The 23,194-nt window shown below is 37.5% G+C and overlaps 1 protein-coding gene across 7 annotated transcripts in view; it reads left to right on the forward strand.

The window, feature by feature from the left end:
* KDM4C (lysine demethylase 4C) overlaps positions 1 to 13,548 on the forward strand; it is a 290,608-nt gene extending 277,060 nt beyond the window's left edge. For all 7 annotated transcript variants that reach the window (XM_035893611.1, XM_009638241.2, XM_035893595.1 and 4 more), the window contains 3 exons: positions 5,741 to 5,860; positions 9,762 to 9,854; positions 12,979 to 13,548. In XM_035893611.1, coding sequence (XP_035749504.1) covers positions 5,741 to 5,860; positions 9,762 to 9,854; positions 12,979 to 13,155 — 390 coding nt within the window. In that variant the 3' untranslated portion in view covers positions 13,156 to 13,548. The remainder of the gene's footprint in view (positions 1 to 5,740; positions 5,861 to 9,761; positions 9,855 to 12,978) is intronic.
* Positions 13,549 to 23,194: the final 9,646 nt, after the last annotated feature.

Consider the following 23,194-nt stretch of genomic DNA (forward strand, 5'->3'; position numbering starts at 1 on the left):
AAAATAACAGAGTTCAGCACTATGTCTGCCAGTTAAACAGATAAACAATTCTGTTAGCATGGAGGAAAACAAAATGGGAGTTTTTGAAGTTGTTCATGGGATAAGGGCTGCTCAGACACTCTCCTGAAGAAAGAGTTGCCAGCCTGATTATGTCTGCTGTCTTGGTTAATGCTTGGTGACACTTTGTTGCTCCATGTTGTGGATTTTATAGAGGCACCTTTATAGGAAATGGGTAGAAGAATGTTATGTGTATGGTAGGTTTGAAAATTATGTAACAAGTCCCAGAAGAATGAAATGGTTCAGAGAAGGAAGAGGCTACTCTGCATGTCTAACAAATTACTTTAAATTATGCCAGTTTATGAATGTAAACCTCAGGTTTGTAAAACAGTGTAGCTGTAAGGGAAAAAATTGTGCTTATTTGGATGGGTCAGTGGTGGACAGGAGTAAACTTCAGGAGTGAACCACTTGCAGACAGTATTCCCACTTAGTATTGTATAGCATAGCTTGATTTTTCTTCAATATCTTTCCAAGTTTTTGGCCTTATCTTTTTTATACACAGAAAAAGAAATCTCGATCTTCATTGTATTGTATATCTATTTATAGGGCTATGTTCAGGGAAAACTGGTCTCCAGTAATATTCATCAGCTTTAGAGGAGGGTCTTCAGACTGTTACTTAGGGATTGCAAATGTCTTTTACCTCACAATGTTCATTCTCCTCTTCCCTATTAAGCCTACTGTAGGAGCACAGCTGTGAGACCTGGGTTTAGTAATCTCCCACAGAAAATACTCTGGTCTGATCAAGATGGAGATTGATTTTCTTCTTCCTAATACGAGAAGTTGCAGAGAATGCTCCTGCAAAAGTGTGAGTGGGAGGCAAAACCAGCTTTTAAAACAAGACATACTAGTCTAGGTTATCAACTGCAGGATCAAATTGGGGACCTTCATCATCACAACTCTTCTGTCCTCTCTTGAGTCAGGGTAGGATTACATCATCAAAACAATTAACAAGAGCCGGGTGATCCAAGAAGTTGCCCCTTTATTTGAATTGACGTGTACTGGCATTTTTCTATTTGAATGATTGTTTTCTAGCAACAATCTTAAGTATTTGACTATTGTTGGGTTTATACCTCATCTAAAAGATGCCATATGGGCTGCATTTTCCTCTTTTCAAACAAATTCTTGAGAGACAATGACCAATGTTATTGCTATGATATTAAATACAATATTAACTTTTATGACCTTTGAGTTAAATGAGTTAATTGATCCCTTTTTCACCAATCACATTCCACATGCACCAAGGACTGAATCAGATTTGGAGGTATGATTCCATTTAAGCTCCTGAAAGATCAAACATTGAGCTATAAGCTGACTGTTGAAAGGCAGATCATTGTACAAGCTAATGAAAAACTTACCCTGCTGCTGGATTCAGGAGGATTGAAGCGGTGGGGGGTTTGTGTGTTCAGAATATTCAGAAATGTTTTTGAGAGCTTTTTGCTTTTTCACGTATTGAACCTGAAAATAATTTTTTTTTAAGTGTTATTAAATAATGTATTGCAGTCTCTAGGTCTTTTTTGTTCAACTGCTGCCTTCCTCACTGGGGAAAAATCCCTCAAACTGAAAACTTTTTGTTTTTCATTTAATACTCACATATTCTACTTTAGCCATGCCAATATTTTCCTTTCTAAGATTTCCTCTCTATCTAGCTTTCTGTCAGACCAGAGACTCTGTAAATTAGCGTTGGCTGATATTTGTAGTCACAGAGTAATTTCATCCTTTCCTACTACAGTCTTGACATGAAAGACTACAGTATCCTTTCTACTATCAATTTAACTTGCAGCCTTCTTTCAGCCAGTGCCTGAAGATATGAGCCAATTTAGCCCTGTTGACTTCAATGATTGCACCACAGAGTTTTCTGTTTTCTCTGATTTCACTAAAAATATTTGTTTTCAGTGTGGCTCCTTTGGATCAAACGTAGAAGTCATCAAAGGATTTTATATTCTTATCATTTTGAAAATAATTGTTGAATTTGAAATAGCTGAACTAATAACATAATTGCCAGGCAAAACATTGTCAGAATAAAAGTGTACATCTGTTGAATTGAACATCTGTTTCTGATGGTTTTGGAGAATAGTCTTAGTGGTTCATAAATTCATCATAGACCAGAATATCTATACTTTTTAGCCTTGATTTAGGAAAGCGTTTGAACATATTTTTAATTATTTTTTTTTTAAAAACTAAGTTATTTTCTTCAGGTGTCAGTGGCTGTATTCAAATTATGGGAATCTTGCAACATTTCACAGTTCCTGGATTCAAGTGCATGCTTCAGCTGCAGACTTCCTTCCTTTTTTTTCTTAGTGTGGCTTCACATTTGTTCCTAATCTGTGACAATCATCACGACCCTGCCACTGCAGCTGGATTTGCTACTTGCAAATGTTTTGTCTAGCCTTAATGAACTAAAGTATTATTCATCCTCTGTGGTAAAAACGAAGGAATATCAGAAGAGAAAAATCGCAAAAATGTCTACTTTTTGTGTAGTGCTGTACACAAGAATTCCTTAGTGACAGCATAGGAGACAAACCCAGTATTTCAACATATTTTTCCAGCATCTCTTGCAAATGGATTACTTACTATGTTAGGTCAATGCATATAGTGAACCCCAAAATGAATATTTCTAAAACAAGAAAACACCACCTATAATAAACAAGAAAAGTTTTAGAATTATTAATCTTTGTATGGGTTTGCTCATAAAGAAACTTTTTGAATGGCTGTAAACCTACCACTGGTGAGACCATTTCTGGAGTTCTCTGTCTGGTTATGGGCAAGAAGAACATGGACATAGAGGAGCAAAGACAGTGAAAGGATATGAAGGTGATAAAGGGACTGGAGCATCTGTCATGTGAGAAGAAGCTGACAGAGCTGGGAATGTTCAGCCTAGAGAATAGTAGACTTAGGGGGATCTTATCCAAGTGTATAGATACCTGATGGGGGAAGTAAAGAAGATGAAGCCACACACCACTCAGTGGTGCATAGTGACAGGATGAAAGACAACAGATACCAACTGAAATACAGGAAATTCCTGAACATGGAATTTTTCTTCACTTAAGAAAATCTTTTTCACCGTGAGGGTTGTCAAATGCTGGACTAGTTGCCCAGGGAGGTGGTGAAGTGTTTATCCTTGGAGATACTCAAACCCAACTGGACATGTACCTGAGCAATCTTCTGTAGCTGACCATGCTGGGAGCTGGGGCTCTGAGCTGTGAAAGAGCTGGAATTTGAAACTGGACACTTAAATGAATAGGCTTTTCAGTACAGATAGGCATGATTTTGTCCATTTGTGTGAAGAAGAAAATACATTAATTTTACAGGAAATGTACATGGTTTACAAGCTGAATGTAGATTGAGCCCACACTATATGTTATTTACAGATGGTGTATGGGAATGTTGAAGGATTGCCATATCTTGATGTCTGACTTTTCATTGTATGACTGAGAAAAGTGAGGTTGCATTTTTGCAATTTTATCAGCTTAAGAAGTGGGTCTAATTCTCAAGAAGAAAATGGTGAGAAGTATTTTTGCAGTAAAAAGAGAATCTCTAAAATGGTTATGTAATAAGAAAATAAAAGGTAGCAACTCAGGTAGAAATCAGCAAAAACTGTTTAGTACAGGTTTCCCAAGCATTGTTCCAGAGACTAAGGCATTGTGGTGATACATGAAGAATGGGATTGTTATTTGTCTAGTTATTTGCATGAGAACTCTAATTTTCCATATGAGCAATTCCATTAGCTATCCTAGAGAAGCTGTGAGATTTTTTTTCTTGTGCAAGGTGCAAAGGGAGCAATTTGTGCTGGGCTTTTGTTCTTGGAAAATTAATGTTTGGCTTGACATTGTTGATAGATTGTTTGTTTTCAGGAAACTTCCTATCTTCCATGGTGCATTTTAAAAGTTTGGTTCAAGACACTTAGCCAAGAGTCCTTTTTTGCACTTTAGCAATAAATAGATAGAGGAAGAAGTATGATAATGACAATAACCATCTTGACAGTCATCACTGGGGGGAGAGCATTAAAAATATAGTCTCATTTAATTTATAGTCAGAGCTATGATAGTATTTAGCAATCCCTGTCCCCTGAGAAGTCATAACTATTCTGCTGTGGAAAAGTAGGCAGCAGCCATCCTTTCCCCTTTCCCTCTGCCTCTTCTGGAAATACTGGGAAGGGTAATACAGTAATGTCACCTACTACCCCAAAGAGATGGTGAAGTTGGAAAGCTATATCTCTCTGTGTCTGTCACAGCAACCTTTGCCAGGCAAATGTGCAAGGCATGTTTTAGAGCTGTCCCCTTGGCACAGCACCTGTGGGATGACAGAGACAGTATTGTCATGCAGGAAGGTGTGTTTGTGTGAAAATCCAGCTTTTCACTTCTTTCCTTATGTGTTGAATCAAATTCATTACTTAAGATATATGTGATTAAGAACAATTTGTAAAGCCTGGATTTGACTAGCTTGACATTATAACAAGATAATATCCCAGTAGGAATCACTGTGGTGCATTTTTGCTCCCACATTTTGAGCTCTTTGTCATGATGGTTGTTGGCCTCTGTTGGAAATGAACTGTTGAACTCAAAAATACGATATTTTTGTACATTTTTCTAAGTCAAACTGAGACTTCAAAAATGGTAATAGTATTGCAGCAACCCGAGATAATGCCAAGTCCTGCAGGACCTTGTCACTGAGTCATTGTACCTGAGTCTTTGGCTTTATCTTTTCTCTTCCCAGTTTTAACAGTGAGCTCAGGTAGCCTGGTCACCAGGTAGGTCCTCTCACACCTAGGAGAATACCACTGATTTAGCACTAATTTACCTGACAAATATTGTGATGTAGTGGGTGCAAAGTATAGATGCCTTTGTTGGGGTGAGTATTTGGCAGAAATATCTACCAAAGAATTGGTGAGTGCAGACCTGACACAATCCTTTTCTGATGCGTCATTTATTTCCTCATGTGGACAGCTGTTGTTACGGGTGTGTGGTCAGTGTGCTCTGCAAATGAGTCATCTCGGTCACACTGAGCCATGTGGGGCAAAAGGAGCCATAACAAGGATACGTTGCAAGTAGCATAAACTGTGCTGCTCTGATGTGCTCAACAAGTCACGCATAAAATTTGGCCAAAACACAGGAAAAAAACTGCTTCATATCTTCTGGGGAAAAAAAAATCCCACCTAATTCTTCTTTGTAAGCATTTGGATTCCTTCAGTGTTTCTCCATCACCTGAGCAAAGAACTCATTGGCATTCTATCCATTTATAGTTTGATCCATCAGGGTGTGTTTCAGTCAGCAAAGTTAGCATCTAGCAAAAATGTGCTGTGGTTAACAAAACATGAGTTACTTGAATATGTAAAAGAAAAAGTGTTGCACATAATGCAATTGCACTTTAGTGATCTTTATTTTCAATGTGTGACGGAAATTAATTTGGGGGGAAGTGTATCACAGTTGCTGATAGCTATCTGATTTATGCATATGTTGTCTTGCCAATGCAACATCAAGCTGTAAAGAGAGTGGGTTTTGGTCAGTATTTCATTTTCATAAAAGCTAACAGTATCTTCTGTTAGCCCATTAGCAGGATTATAAAACTTGAAACACACATGGTAATAAATCTCCTCCAATTACCAAGTTGTAAAAAGCAGCTTACTGGTAATTTCAGTGTAGTGGCTCACTCACTGATTTGAGAATCCATCCTTCTTTGTAAATAGAGCAGAGATTGCCTGAGGCTGGGCCCACCTGCAGAAGGAGAGGTTGTCCAAGTGAAATGGCCTGATGGAAAACTGTATGGTGCAAAGTATCTGGGAACAAACACAGCTCACATGTATCAGGTGAGTGTCTATATTTATTACCATGTGCTTGATTTTCAGATATCTTTATTGCAAATTGCTCCTTCAGTTCTAGCATTGGGGTGGCCAGATGCACCCTCAAAGCTGCAGAAGGCTGGAGTGTGGACTATTTTTATAACTACTAGTGCATTTAAACTGGTATATAAGGATGTCTAAACTATTAATAAGTTCTATGCACTCTTTGGGAGCTGAGGTTTCACCTGTTCTTATAAAATCAAGAAAATGTCTTATGTAATAAGAACCCGAGTCAACAGTGGAACACTAAGATTGAAAGGTAACATTTGTTATTTTCTCCAGGTTATTTACTTTTATCTGATGTCAGGTAATTACACAATTAATGGTATAAAATTAAGTAGTGGTGTGTGACTACAATGAACCTTAGGCATTTCATAAAAGGATGTAAGGGAGGACAGTAAAGAGGAGCATAAATAGCCCCACGTTCATTTATGAGGCCCTTTTGAATTAATTAACATGTAATCTAAGGAGCGTTTTATCCTCAGCAAAGGCAAAACCAAACTGAACACTGAAGACAAGACTAAAAAGCTGACTTCTGATTTCAGAGATACAATATTATTTTTTTTATGTGTTTGCCTTTGAGAAAAATCAGTCAGCAGCTTTGAGTACTCAAGTGAATAGTAGAAACTGCAATAAACAATTACAATAATAGTAGCACTTCTGAAAGAATGAGAATATAGGTACATTTCATTTATATATATATATAAAATCATTTTCACTTATGTAACTCTATTCATCTGAGGGGCTCACATTACTCTACAAAAATGGCAAATTTACTATTATATCTGTAGATAAATTAAGGCACAGGGAGGCTAAATGACTTGCTGCATTGACCTTCTCACTTTGCCAAAGACTTGCAATCGAACTCAAGTCCTCAAATGCCTGATCCCTTGAGCTAGTCTTTAAATCTTACCTCTTCCCTTGTACTTAGCAGCTGTATTATGTTGTGAAGGTGAAAAGTTCTTTATAAAATATAAAGATTATTGTTCTATAGTAACATTAATCTTCAAGTCATTTAATCTTCTGAACAGCCAGTCTTCTGAGGAATATTGTGAGGTAGATTAGATGAATGTGGTTATCTTTCATATTTGAAGGAATATGACACCCTCAAAACAAACTTCTTTGTCTTATTTTAGACCTCTTGGACAACATGATAAAACCAGTTTAGTTTAAGGAAAATGGATTAGCATGCAGAGGTTCAGTAAGATTTGGAGTTCCTCAGCATAACAGTCATGGGAGATTACTGTAAACTGCCTTGTAACAACCCCTATCATGGGGGAAGTAGCAAAGATTAAAGATTAGAGGGAAACCAGATTGCACTACACACGATTTTGGAGACAAAGAAGTATTTAAATCTGTAGGACGGGAGAGGAGGCTGAACAACACGGCCACAGGTTACAGAAAGTCTATGACACGGAGGTCACGAGGCTAACCAAGACAAATTAGTAGTTCTTCCTTTGGTCTTTCTACACAAGCTGTCTGAAAGCTCCCAGGACCCATGCATACACATACTCCATTCTTCTTCTGGGTTGTGAGATCTCTGTTGCACCTTTGAGATTCACTTACCAAGTTTTTTGTGTGATGTCTTAGATGGTATGACAAAAGAAGAGACTGAAAAGGAGTCTTTGGAATTAGTATTATGATCTAATAAGGCAAATCTGTTCTACTTGGATAAATCTGAATTTTCCTCATGTTCATGAAACATTTATACCGAATGTGACAGTACTTGTGGATGCAGGAGCTATGACACAATGCACCAGAATTTGTGTCATCCATTTCAGCATTTTCCATCCTGTATCTTACACAATCCCTAAGCAGAGTTATACATGCCAAATGAGGCAGGTGTTCAAGTGAAATTGTTAATGCAATCTACGTTTGATTTCTTGATAATTTTTTATATTGCTGTTCACTATTTATTTTTTATTGTCATTTCAGATTATTAAATTATCCATTAATTCTATTAATTGCTTTCTAACAATTTCAGCTGCACCTTTAATTTATGATGTCCTGATAAAAGAAAATCTCATGGAGAGAATAACACTACATAGACACAGTACAGCAGCAGAAGTACAAATAAAATATCTTGCTGGATAAAATTGATGATGTGAAATGTAGTATCTGCAGTCTGAATTATATTGGAGCTATTAGAGATGGTGGGTTTATATTATGCATGAATCATGATACTATTGAAAGTCTTAGAGGTGCTCTTGTTGTGTTTGCCTTTAACGGTAGGCAAATTTATTTCCAGTGTGGTGTGCTGAGTTATAGCTGAAGAACTTCCAGTTACTCTTCATTGTAAATGTGCGATATATTTCATGCTGCAAGCATGCTAGATTCTGTGGTATGAAGCAGTTGCCCTCTGTCACACACTACCAGTAAAAACAAAAACATTGCCCATTCAGGAGGTGTTTTCCTGATCTCATGGAGGTGGCAGAGTTCACCTCCCGCCCAGTTCTTTCACCAGTCATGCAAAAACTATTATTATCAACTGTATTATGCAAAAACATATTTACCAAATGTATGTGCAGTAAAGAGCAAGAATAGCAGAAAGGCTGCTCCTGCATCCTGATGGAAAATACCTAAATTGCCATCATTTTATTAAATGATCTTAAGCCAGATTGATCTTTAAGTTCCTCTAACATACTACTAACACACTAGGCTTGTGGAGTTAGTAACAGGAACAGAGAGGAGCAAGGATGACTTTTGTGGCTTTGTTATTTATCTATACTGTATGGATTTTGTGTATCCATGTTAATTGCTGTAAAAAAATTGTTTTTAAAGAAGTTAATAGTTCATAGATCTGTACCTGGCTTTTGAGAATGGATACACTTTATGGGATTTTTCAGCTGTTCACAATTAATCTAACATACTGAGTCGTGGCAAGGTTTTAATTTGAACCTAAAAAACCCAGTCCATTTGCAAATTCAAATACATGATTTTTCAGTTTTATCTATAATACTACTTTTGATAAGTTACGTTTTCCTATGTTTGCATTTGGACTTATTCTTCCAGTGTAAGTCTGTTGTTGTCATTCACATGTTGTCATTAAGTCACCTAAGGATGTGGAATGGGACTTCTTTTAATTTTGTACCAAACTTTAAAGTACCATTTCTGTGGGAACTAAACCTGCAGTCATAGATAATAGCTGAACTTCACAATTGCTAGATGAAGTATTTAAAAAAAAAAAAAATCAGCAGCTGCTGAAAACGCTTAAATGCTTCAAAGCCTCAGCATTTTAACATTCCCCACACCTAGTTACATTTCCTTTCTCATTTTCTGCTAACGGGGTTCATGTTGGATTAAATCTAAACCTAAGCATGATAAAGCTTTTCATCTTCTGAACAGAGCATTTTAAAGAAATTCCATCAGATTCAATAAAATTCTGTTAACTGGTATTTCCTTAGTTGTCACTCATACTTTCTTGCTTTTGACATGGTCTTCCTCAACCTTGAAGCACAGGATGTTAAAATTATTTTTTTATTTATTAGAAGCAAGTAAAAAAATGAGAGGCAAATAAAAATGACATGAAGACATTTTAATATATCACTCCCTACAAAATAATGTTGTCTGTGTTGTTACTGCTTGGCATTCCTAATCTAATAAATTTTACTTTATTGTATATGCGTCCGTGCTGATTTTGAAGTCTCTTTGCTTATATATTATTTTCAACTTACAAATGTGTTGCGTTTCCTAAGAAATTACACTTTTTATGTTTTGTCCTAATTTTACCTTCCTAAAATATATAGCAAAATATTTGTATATAAATCTTCTGTGTTTGCACGTATACCTTTGTCTGGAGACATTCCCAGAAACTTCCTGCAAGAGTAAAATTACGATTTCATTTTTAAATACCTGTTTTTTCAATTAGGTTGAGTTTGAAGATGGTTCTCAAATAGTAATGAAGAGAGAAGAGATCTATACACTAGATGAAGAGCTTCCAAAGAGAGTAAAAGCACGTTTTGTGAGTATTTGCTGATGATAACTTTATAGTATATATATTCACAAAATGCCAATAACATTATCATTGGCTTTATTCTGGATTTCCAGTTTGAATTGTACAAATGTTTTCTAAAGCCTGTACTAATATGACTGGGTAAATCAGCACAATAATTAGCACAAGTGTCCATTTGCTAGTGAAAATGGTTAGTTCTTCCAGTACAGGCAAATGTTGTTGTCAAACATAATTCTTTTCTCCTGAAAGGGACAACTTGGTCAATCATCTGTCAGATCATGAATTATCAAGTTAGTAAATATTTAAATTGACAGACATTCTGTTCTTTCATGCTTCTATGCTTATAACATGGGCATAGTTTTTTAAGAACTTTCCAAGTTTTCAGAGTTTTGTAATTTTAAAAGCATTGAATTTAATAAAAATGCAATTAACTTGTTCTAAGAAACAAAGTACCTGATCAGAACTCATTAATGTCACTGGCAGGACTCATCAGCATTTCACTAGTCTTTGGTTTAAACCCAAGTCTTTGCTATATTTTTTAAGTTTCCTGCAGTTTCAAACAACATCCACCAGGTAGTCATTTATAAATATGCCATGTGGAAAAGTGCTGGGGTTCATAAAGAACATAACACCTAGAGATTGAAAAGGGAAAGTTCTGCCATACAGTTGCTGGAGAGGACAAGACAACTGCTGTTACCTGTCTTTGTCATTAATGCTAAGTATTGTGCAGTCTGATCCATCACCAAGTCTACTCAGAAGAGCACCATGTTCTCACATCCATGTTCTATTTTAGAGCTGTTTGTTCAAAATTACATTGCAAGTTAAACGTTAGCTTTCTTAACGTGTAAACCCAAAACATAAAGATGCAAAAATCTTGTCATAATTGAGACCAAACAATAATTCACTGTTGCTAATAAAAGAAACCTCTTACTTGAAGAATCCTTTCATTGAAGCTTTGAAAGGGTGCCCAGTGTACAGTATGTTTTTCATTGCTGCAGTGAGGTGGGCTCATACACAATACCTATTCACACATCTACTATGTGACATTAGTTACCTGATTCTTGAAAGTTGGCTGCAAGGAACTGTGGGGGAACGTTGATTGTTCAGGCATATGTTAGCTTATATGAGTTTGGTGGACTAACATAGCATTACATGGTGAAGTAGCTGAAGGTTTCAGTCCCGCTTTCCCTTTCTATGCTTCTTGCCACATACAGCTGCCATCATTGTTATTATCATAATTTCCTTTCATCCAGTTCTTAGCAGCCAACCCCAACATGGATGCTGTATATCTCAGAAGCTAGGAATGTGTCAAAGGAAGGGACTGGCAATGTGTAGGAAAGGGGTGGTAAAGCTGGGAAAGGAAGGGAGACAGAGAAATGCAAGGCTGTTAGCCTGCTGAGGGAGCGTTCACCAGCAGGATGCCCCATTTTACTGAAGAAATAGAGTAAGATTAGGACAGCTCTTTCTCATGGGAGGTGCAGTGGTCAAATATTCTTGGCTAAGACACCTGTTTGTCGATGTATTCGGGATAAGTGCACACATCTTTCAGTGTGCTGACTATCTAGGGTTAAGGTAGCTGTCTTGGAAATTGTTAAATAAACCATCTGCTTATATTCAATGGGATTTTTAATTATACTCGGAAACCATTCCATTACCATTTTTTTGTTTTAGAGACTGTGCAAAAAGCATTTATAATTAACTGCATGCTCTGTAGAGTGTAAACTGTTGCATTTCACCAAGGATAACAGTATAGATATAGTTGGGTTTATGCTACTCTCTTTAAAATGCAGGTTTTGTAGTTGTGGCGGGGGGGGTTTTTTTTTTTTTTTTTTTTTTTGTATTTGACACCATTAACTACATAGAGGAGTTAAGCATAGGTTAAAAACACTAAATTTGGTCAAGTAAATAAAAAATCCCACAGCCTGTGCTCAGACCTTTGCATGATTTTCTACTACTGCTTCAAACTCTGTAAGTATCTAAGCTCAAGGTATGCCCAACAACTCCTTCCCCTCCTCATGCTGAAGACAGTGCGAGTTAAAGACAGCTTGTGATATTGTTTCCATCTCTTGAAATAAATGACACCAATTCCTTCTAAATGATGCTTTTCCTAATCCTGGGAATTTCATCATGACCCCAGTAGTGGAAGTTGGTTCAAAAATTTCTTCCACTGCTTTTTCCCCAAATGGCTTGCTGTTTGCTGTCCCCCGTTTTGTTTCAGTTGATTTGGGTTGTTCAGCCTGGAGAAGAGAAGGCTGCAGGGAGACCTGATTGCAGCCTTTCAGTACTTAAAGGGGGGCCTATAGGAAAGATGGGGAAAATATTTTTAGTAGGGCCAGCTGTGTCAGGACAAGGGGTAATGGTTTTAAACTGAAGCAGGGTAGGTTTAGACTAGATATAAGGAAGAAATTCTGTACAATGAGGGTGGTGAAACACTGGAGCAGGTTGCCCAGAGAGGTAGTGGAGGCCCCGTTGCTGGAAACATTCCAGGTCAGGTTGGATGGGGCTCTGAGCAACCTGATCTAGTTAGTGGTGTCCCTGCTCACTGTAGGGGGGTTGGACTAGATGACCTCTAGGGGTCCCTTCCAACCCAAAACATTCTATGATTCTATGATTCCAAACTGTTTTAAGTTTGCTAACAAAAAAATCAAACTTGTGACTCCAATTCTTTGTAAATTAGGCAGCGTGCAGGTTTCTTTTCAAAGGTCCATGCCATAATACCTTGCACTTCTTGAATAGCACAAAGTGGTGGATAATACCTGATACTTCTAGGATCAAACGTACCCAACAATTGCGTCACTTCCCTGTTGCTTTTTTTCACCTTGAATTAGAATGATTGTGTGACCTCTGGATAAAATCAAAAAAACTGGTGTTAAGTCAGTTAGTTAGAACACTACAGACCTGGAGAATTAAATGATGAGTAGTACATGCAAAATATGGAAAAATAAAAATTATATTTTAAAATATATATTTAATATTTAGGTATTTTCCTGAAAACACTTGTAACTGCATAGTCAGTAATGTAGCTAGCTTCATATGAACTAGTAAAACATACCTGTGTTTCCATGTAACTTGTCTAAACTATGTCAGAATATGATGGCCTGTATGAAGCTGTATGTGTAATGTGTGGTTTTAGTCTACAGCTTCTGACATGAGATTTGAAGACACGTTTTACGGAGCAAATATTATCTCGGGAGAGAAGAAGAGACAGAGAGTACTGAGCTCCCGCTTTAGGAATGAATATGTGGATGATCCAGGATACCGCACCTTCTTAAAAAGCTCGTTCCAGAAGAAATGCCAGAAGGGACTATAAAGGAAGAGAGAGAGAGAGTGATGTTGATTAAAAAGCACGCAGCATTATTTGCAATTGGTTTGGGTTTAATTGAACACTTTGTTTTACAATTAACTAATCCATACACCAGCCTCATAAGCTGAAGTTCCCGAATTCTGATTTCTTCAGTTAATGTATTAAAGATTTTGTAATGTTTTGCATTATGAAACTAAGGGTGAAACCAAGTGAGAGTAAGAAGGGTTACTTAGTGATATGCTGAAGAAAACTTTCAGTCCTCCTTCCATTGAAATAAGTGGTAAAATTCCCTTTGAATTATGATAGAAGATTCACAGTTCAGAAGAGGAGACATTTTAGTAAGCAGATAATATCAGTGGCTTATTTTTTTCTGCAGACAGGAAAGGATGTTAAGTTTAATAATAGCAGTTTTTATAAAACATTTTTAAAACAAATACAAATATGTACAGTATTAAGACAAACAAAAACTGTATTTACTTTGTACAGTGCTTTTACATTTTTATGTCACTGCTGCTTTCAGTAGGGTTTGATGTGGTCTCAACTGTTGACTTAGATATTTTTGGCTTTTAAGAAAGGTGTCTTCTGTGCAGCAAGGGTGTTTTGTATATTTAAAGAGGCAGATTTTGGCAGTTATTTTTAAACATTTTTTCATAAGGTCTATTAAAAATAGCTATTTTTAAAATATAATTTTCTTTCATTATGTGTATGAAAAATTAGAGTTTAAATATATATGCTTAACAGCCTAGTTTTGAATTAATATATTATGGTCTTCCTTTTAAAACAATATTCTATCAATGTAAAAATGTTTTAAAATAAACAAATAAATACTGTCCTTTTACTTTCAGTGTTTTGTCTGTTGATGTTATTTTCAATCCTATTATTTTATACATAAAGAAATAAAGAAACTTCACTGTATGCAGTATGCATGTAGTTTCCTGAACACAACAGAATATACACCTGGACACTCATGTGACTTGGTATTAAAATGCAAACTTGATAAATACTGTACTTTCATTTGTTGTCTTTCTATTTCCCTTCAGTCTTTGGGTTCTTGACCTTTTTGGATGTTTCACAGAAAGCAAAAAGTCTGAATTTGCCTGAACACTTGGGTATGTGAAACTAGAAAAGAGCTTTATCAAAATGACATCATCTGTTTCTTGTAAATAAAAAAAAAGGATTTCTGACTGTCTGCCACAGAAAAAGAGCCCTCTCAGAATCCAATTTAAATCTGCGCACAGCTGTTTCTAGGGTTCTGCTTGCAAAAGAAGCCTGAATCTATGGACTCAAAGAATTTTTCATGAGAAAACCATTCCTTTATAGGCTGAGGCACACAGATCTTTGTTTCACTGTAGTCCTTGCACGATTATTCTTATTTTTTTCAAGTGGACAGTGAAATATTTTCATTTACTATGTGACATATCAATTGACAATTTAATTTTTCTGTGTTACATTAACTATCTTTTCTTGTACCGTGAAATCACTCAGAATCCCTGAAGAAAGTCTAAGAAATTGCTTAGCTGTGACTATTGGAATGTATTCCTAATTGACAGCACTTTCTCTAGAGGTAGTGGGTTGTGGTGGGTACTGTCTGGCATATTTCAGAATATACCAGGGCTCTTTCTGGTATTGTAAAGGAAAAATAAAAGCTAGTGATATATTTGCAAATGCAAGATTGCTTCTGCCTTTTAGAGTTAAAGGCAGCTGATAACCTAATTACTGATGCTTAGTTTCAAAATACTGTTCTAGGATAAGACTATTTTTATGATCCACGTGAAGGTTCAAAACAGCTATGACTATTAATTGGTTAAATAGATAGAAAAATATTTTGTAATTAAATAAGTGATGCTATGCGGTACCACAAAGGCTAGAAATCAAATGTACGTTCTTTGCCTGGATCTGGTATGACCTGTTACGACACCTTGAATAAATCGCCTCATCTCTATAAAATGGATCCAGCATCTTTCTCGTAAAGTTCCTTGAAATTCGCTGATTAAAGTGCTGCAATTTTTTTTTTTTTTAAACATTCATGCAAAAAACATCTGTTGGCTTATTTCCCCCTTCTATCTTTCAGCAAAAAAAGTCTTTACTTTGGAAGTTCTGGAAGGCTTTGAAATGATTTCTGACCTCTGTAAGGTGCTGTATAATGCCTGCTGTGTACATGAAAAGCCTAGTCAATGTCATGATTGCAGTTTCATGCCTCCTGTCTCAAAACCTCATGGCCCTTGCAAACTGCATTGGCTAAACAACTGGCCTAGAAAGAGCTTTCCTGTTCCTTTACAACTCCTGAAAAGCCACATTTTCAGTTCCATGTCAGGTATTCATATGGGCCTTTCAGGTTTGTGAGAGAAGAAGATTCACATGCATGGCTGGTGTGCCATGCTCTGGGAAATCAGGAGCTTGCTCACTATCTGAATCAGGTAGGTGGACACCAAAACAGGGTTGTTTGCTGTCCATGGAGCCAGTCCTCAATAGCCATGTTCTCATTCCAGTAAAACCTTTATGTGTTATTTTCATCCTCGTGTTAGGGCCAGATGTGTCTTTTGTGATAAGAAAGCAAGTCGGCATTCATGACTCTTTTGTTTACAGCATCTGTGAAGAGTGAAGGAGGTAGGAAGAGTGAAGTGTTACCTTGAAAGATGGGCTAACTGAACCAGAGGTGGTTTTCCTAGGATTTAAAAAAAATAATAAAAAAACCAGAACATCCATAGCAAGAGAGTGCTGCATACCTCAGGAAAGGAGGAACTGTGTTGTTCCTATTATCTTACTCATACAAAAGCAAAGTAATTGTTTTGCATATTCAAAAATCCTGAAGTCTATGGGCGTGCTCATGAATGTAGGCACACAAAGTAGTGTTTTGACCAGGATACATTAACTTTTTTTTTTTCAGGATATTCACACTCATCTGATGAAAAATATCAAGGAAGAAGCTGAAGTACTTGAATTTATGCTGGCTTCTGAAGTAGAATGTTTTGGCACTATGACTATGATTTCCACAGCTATAGCTAAGGTCTGATAAAATCAGATTACTAGAATTAGATAAAAATTAGATTACTTCTCTTGAATCCTATTTGCTCTTATACTACTTTAACAAAGCAATTTTGTTATTGCTTAATAGGAGCTCTAAAATACATTGTGTTGTGCTACAGTTGTGCTAAAAATTTTCAATTAAAAGGAGTAATAGATACATCCCTGCAAAATATTTTTTCTTTGAAGCTTGTTTATACTTTCCAGCTGTGACGTAAGTGAGAAGGAATTTTTTGTAACAGAGAAAATATGATACCCTAATACTTATAAGCAAAATATAGCAGGATAAAAGCTGCCCCTGTTTATGCAGTTCCACCCTTTCTGATGTTGTGAGATGTTTGGCCGTGTAGAAGACATAATAGGAAAAATTAGTGATAAGCTAAATACTGCTTGAATCATCATCTGGATAAACAACAAATAGTTGTATTTGCTACCTGTTCTGCTCTACTTAGCCATCTCTATTTAGTGGCACAATCACAACTGTTAATTTTTATAATAGATGAAGACAAAATGATAATTTCACTTGCTGTTAAGAAATACTGCTTTTTCTTCAGTGTCTAAATTTTGTACTGGTATTTCTGTTTCTTGTTAACCAACTGAAGTATTTCATGCCAGTGCCCAATAGCATATTAGCAGGAGAGGAAGCTTATGTATGGTGGGCAAGAGGTATCTTGCCTGCACATATGCACAAAAGGCAGATCCATCTTTTCTAATAAATGCAGAAACATCTGATAAATTTATCACACACCTTTGAACTTCAAAAGCCATCTCTCAGGCTGGAATTCCAAATGCCTTAGATATAGGATTTTTGTCTGACACATCTAGCAAAAAGAAAATGAGTGATGAAATGGTGGGGCATAAAGGTTTTACTGGAGTTCATCTGAGCTGCTGTATACACTGTCTATGTCATTATGGCTTCACTGTTACTATCAGACTGAATTGTCCTACAGCCATGCTGCTGAGCTGTATTAATTTTAAAGTAATTTAAAAAGTATTTCCTTTAAATCTAAATCTGTAGGCAGAGCCAGTAGCTGCCAAAACTTTCTTCTGTAAGAGCCTGTTTTGACTTAGTAAAAACTTTGGCAATTTAGATATCTTACAGTTGAAATGTTTATGTGTCAGTTTGTACCTGAAAAAAACTCGGGGAACTCTATAAACAGTTTGGTCATTGTAAGAGGACGATTAAGGAAAAAAAAAATCTTCATTCTTTCTGTCCTGAAGTTTCCCTGTCATTTATTTGAGAACCTCTGTCGTTCCTTTATAAGGTGGAACAGGGAGTTGCTGTTGAGCAGGGGGAAGGGTGATTCCCATTAAGTATCAGAAACAGGTTTGTCAGTGTTTCTGTTGATGTGACGTCATTTGACTAAGCTACCATAACCCGAGTGGTCTGTGGATGGGGCTCTGAGGTAATGTCTTGGAAGAGCCTGTACCACCTGCAGTGTTGTCCCACCTCAGTGCCCTCCTGCGGTGATGGAGGGGACTGTGCATGTATTGCATCCACAATCAGCTCAACACTAGCCTTACCAGACTGGCAGAACTGGGAAGGGCCTTTCTTGATTCACTTGAGTTAGGTAAATGGAGGACAGAGGCAGGCTCTCCTTTGTTCTCGATGCCTTGCTAATGTTGCTGCGGTAGTATAGAAAAGCAGGAGAAAAAAAAATCTTTCTTTTTGACTTCAATACAAAGGCGTAAAGAGTTGAAAGCAGATAGGGAGAATTCATGGAGCTGGAAGGGGAGGAAATAGGGAGACCAGATTCTGAAAAACACATTTGTTCACAGTCCTCTGCAGAACCCAGAATGCCTGAGGCTCAAATTTCTTCTGGTATAAGCAAATGGCTGTGAAATGTACCAGCAAATTACTGACAGGTTGCCTTTAGGAACAGCTATTCCTGATGCCAATTACTGCGTGAACTCAAGGAGCAGTCATCTTTGTTCTCCTGAGGATCTGGTCCTGCCATACAGATTGAAAGTTACATGTGATGAGTTTTTATTTTTTTTTTTATTTTCCTGTTTTGGTTTTGTTTTTTTTTTTTCAGATTGGTCACTAGAAAAAACAGTTTGTGTGTTTGTGTGCATTTACATTTTTATGCTAGAGTTAAGGTTGCAAAATGGGGGGTACAGCCAATGCCAGAATTTTCCCAGAAGAAACATAATGCTTGATGCTTCCTTATATGTTCCTTGCAGATCAAGTCACTAGAGGAACTGTGGGAAAGAATCACCATAATGACTCTCTGGGATGCACAGAAGTTGAAGCAAGGAAGAATAGTGATGAGGCACTGCATTCCCAAAGGGCATTTCTTGACACAGTACTAACAGTTGATGGCAATGTCATGCTGCGTTATTGAGGAGAAAAGGCTCAAGGAACAATGTAACAGAACAAAATTATCTTTGAAAAGTTTCCATGTCTAAAAGTAGTCTGTTGCAATCCACATCTCTCCCTTTCTCTGTGAGCATGTGCAGTGGACATAAATAATAAACAAAGCAGTTACCTCAGTCCAGTCCTGATGTGGCAGCCAAGGGTGACTTGTATGATCGTGTTGTTTCCCTTTGAGTCCTATTGGGTGAATGAAAGCAGGAATAAGAGAATTTGGTAGGTTTTGGGGTTTTTTTAGCTGGAAAGAAGAAGGATCAGAAAACAAGGTATTCTATTTTCTTTTCCTATTGTCCTACTGAAATAGCAATAAGATAGATTTGTGTGCTGAATACTTTTTTTTTTTTTTTTTTTTTTCATTTCAGTTGTTAAGTTCTCTCAAAGGAAGGGCTGGAGCCATTCTGTTCTTTGCCTATCCACTTTTGTAGCTCCCACTTCAAAGTCTCCCACCAAAAGGCAGAGGAAAATGAGCTAAAATTTTTCTTCCAAATCCAAGCACACAAGTGTAAAAAAAGGACAACTTCCTGTCTTCCTTTGACAATCGTGTGGAGCTAAGATGCAAAGGACAGAGATCCCTGGTGAGGAAAGCAGTTCAATATCTCTAGTTCTGTATATGACTGTGGCGTATATAAAGGACGTTGCCTAACAGGCGTTAGTTTAGTACGTTTATCTGACTGAGTTAGTGTCCATGTGCCGAAAGCGCATGGCCAAGCAGCTAATTATTCACATGCCCCAGATTTGAAGTTCATGACTGAAGCATCCTTGTTGATAACATCAGGAGTGAAGTCCCAGTTCCACTGAAATCAGTAAGTTCCCCCTCAATCCTTGATCTTGTGAAAACCACAAGAATAATATATCTTACTTTTAATGGAACCATATGTTCCTGAATAGAAAATACTATTGATTAATTAATGAATTACCAGCATGCATTAGATGGCAACATACTTGATTTCACTGATTTGCTGAAATAAAAAGAAATAGAGTTGTAGGTTTCTTTATGATTAAGCATTTTTAAGATATCATTTATGGACAAAATGTCTTTGATTCAATAAAGAGAAGACCAACAAAGCTGCCTTGGGAATGGCAGGGGCTAAATAAGACAAATTACATTTTCATGGGAATTATTATGGGGACCTAAGCTATGTACAAAGTTCTAGCAGTAGTATGAGATGCATATTTATTTTCACAAAACAGGCATCCCAGTCCCTGCAAGCAAAGGGACACAGTTCCCTGTCCTATAGGCCTCTCTTCTTCTTGCTCTATCTATCCGGAGAAACATGTAATGAATTCTTCCTACAATTTGTCTAGTGACTAGAACTATTTCATAGGGTATCTTTGTAACAGAGAATACATGTGCATAAACAGAATAGGATTTGACTTCTGAAAAATAATAAGATACCTGAAATAAAGCTAGAAATGAATTTCAGTATTTATACAGGGATGGACAGGACCTCTCACAGGTGAGATATCAACTAGGGATCTAAGCAGCCAGTTTTGGACTTGAGGAACCCATTTCCCAAGGAAACATGATTGCTTTTCCCCAGAGTGCTTCCCCTATGAATTTGTGTGATTTTTGGAGTTCCGGATGGACTGGCTAGGAATAGTGCCAAATAGCTGCTAAGGTCTGCTCTTAGTATGTCTTAATGTTATCTGGAAGATACCTTGTCACTCTTCTGCCTCCATTCTCCCTCTGTGGGTTTTGATTTACCTGTTGGCTGAAGACTTGGGTTGAGACATGCTGAGTATGTTCTGCTTCACTTGTTCATGTACAATGCCTGCACGGTCTGTAGATGGGGAGCAGTGCTGTCCCAGCTAGTGAAATGGATGTGGCTGTACTGCATGTCTGGAAAGTACTGAATAAAGACGTAGCTACAGGAAACAGTGGTGAGTACTGCCATAAGCTAAAAGCAAAAACCATGAGTTTTTCAATAGTCTCACTGTCACCCTTGTCATCCACAGCTGAAACACAACATGCACAGCATATTGTGGCAAGAGCTCACAACTGTGGCACCACTGTGTCCTCCTGTGTGATTTTGGGCAGGTGTCCAGATATCATGTCTTTTCTCTGCCTAGAGAAGTCAGTGAATGTGATAGCACATAAGCTGGTTCAGTAAGTATATTTTAAAAATGGAAGGTCTGATAGATGGTACTTTGTCATATAACACAAAGAGCTACACGAATTAAACTTCAGTAGTTCCTTTCTGCCAAGGGGAAGTCAAGCAGAAGCTACATGAGAGAATTGTAACTGGAGGTAAATCTCTGCAGAAAGAACTTTGAGCTGTAGAATACCACTCAGTGGTGGATCACCATGTGCTTAGAGAACAAGCAGGACAAAGACATGACCATGCATGCAGAAGTTCTTCCCCAGCCTTTTGAAACACTAGGTTAAAAGGGTGATTTAAAGCAACAATGAGCTCTCTGAGGTCTTTATCCCCAAAAGAAGGTGGATGCCTGAGATACAGTAACAGTGTTGTGCTACAGTACCCTAAGATTTTGGAATAATCAAAGAAGAGCCTGTGTCTCTGGAAAATTCACCTGCTGCTTCCACCACTGGGGATACTGACAAGTGCTGTAGGGGTGCACATAGACCACAACCCCTACCCATAAACCTGTGATCAGGCTGCATCGCTCTCAAGTTCCAGCGCTTTGTTCTGTGGCACTTCCTCAAAGCTACGTAACAATAGATGCTTAACAAAAAATAATCAGAAAATGCTATTGTAGGCACTCTTGTTGTGAAGTGTCCATCAACTTAACTGCTGGGATGGTAGTGAGAAAATTAATGTCAATTAGTAATGTTTTAAAAAGACACAGGAAACCAATTGAGAAACCCCAGGAGGGTAATCACTTGCCATCAGAATTATTAATTTCATGATGTGTTTTAAAAGAAAGGACACAGTAGCCACTGAGGGAGGTCCTGAAGGAAAACAATGCTGGTACATCAGCACAATTGATTTCTCAGTGATTAAAAGCAACTGATGTTAGTGACAAGTTAAAAAGTTTCTTGCTGAAAAGATGTTAAGTCTGGGCCGGTGGAGACTCCTACATAGCTATGACTGCTGGGGAAGGAGTGACAAAAAGGGTTGGTACACCTTACCAGATATGCTGGGATATGTCACAGGTGTGTTCACCAGTTTCACGACTTCTCTGGCTTGTCTTCCCCCCTTCCTTGCCTAGGCCAGTCTTGTACCTTAGCAGTCGAGGATGAAATGGCAGTTCAGGTCCAAGACATGCACATCTCTAATTCTCTCACGGTGAGGTAGTGAAAGAGCAGGTCTGACTCCATAGCGAATAGTGTTGCAGAAATTCATTTGACTTGTCTGACAGTACTTTAAATGAGGAAGGACAAAGAGTTTCCTTTTGTCTGCACAGAACAACACCAGGTTTTTCAAATGCGGGTTGGGAATTGGAATCCCTTGCCGAACACTGCACAGCACTAACATGACAGCTGGTCGAATGAAAGCTGCAAGTTTTGGCCCAATGAAAATTACAACAATACAGCAATTATAGCTTAGTTCTGCTATGAGAACAGTCTCTGGCATCCCCTTACTGTTGTCAGGCCATGTAATCCATTTTCTCTAGTGAATTATGTGGTGTTCCCTATGGCAGAAACACTGCTTTGCATTTTGCTGCATTTCTTTTTATCTGGATTTTGTGTTTTATGCTTTGCATATAGCCCTTAGCCAATATAATTTCCTTACTAGGATCCCTGCCTTTCTATCTGGTGTTCCCTTCCCCAACAGTTTTTAACTTGTGAACGGCCAGGTAATATGGGTGACTGAAAATATTCTTATCTTCTATAGTTCTGTATATACTCCTGTAGTTATCCTGTAGATGAATGCTTAGTTTCCATCATGAGCTTGATTTCTCCTGTCTTGTTGCAGAGTGAGTTAAGATTTTAAATGTGCATTTAATGCTGTATTCCTTGCTCTGAATCTTTTAGAATTTCTTAGGGTGCAGTTGAAGTTCAGGCCAGAGTGGAAGTATCTCAGGAATCCTTGCTAAATCAGTAGACTACATGAATATCCTTCTTGTTCTACTTTTAGCCTTTCTTTAGTAGTGTATTGCAAAAATGTCAATCTGTAACTGCATTAGAACTAATTACTTGGTGATTTTTATATCAAAAATATGTTTCTGGAATATTTTGTAAATAGCATGTATAATTAAAAAGTCATTTTTCAACATGGATTTTTCCAGCTTAATACAAAAATACATCTAGAGAAAGCAAGTGTTTCCTTGTTACTTTGTATCACCATACCTCATGAACAGAATCTTACCAAATTTATTGCCACCGATCCATGCAAGGACCTCATTCTGAAATGTAATAGTGGTAAGAAAAGAGTGACAGAAGAAAGCTCAAATTCTGTATCTGGATGTACTGGGTCAACTCTGCTTTCTATTGGTATGTAGAAAGGTGTTGATAGCACACCAATGTTGTGGCTACTGCTGAAGCAGTGCTTGCACAGCATCAAGGCTGTGTCTCCAACATCCCCTCCCCCAAGCACCAGTGGGCTGGAAGGGGGGCAAGATCTTGAGAGGGGACATAGCCAAGACACCTGATCCAAACCAACCAAAGGGATATTCCATACCATATGACATCAGCTCAGATATAAAAACTAAGGGAAAAGGAAGCTGGGGGTGGGGGTGGGGGGT

The sequence above is a fragment of the Egretta garzetta genome, unplaced genomic scaffold, assembly GCF_000687185.1.
Source record: "Egretta garzetta isolate BGI_Z169 unplaced genomic scaffold, ASM68718v1 scaffold250, whole genome shotgun sequence".
NCBI lineage: Eukaryota > Metazoa > Chordata > Aves > Pelecaniformes > Ardeidae > Egretta > Egretta garzetta.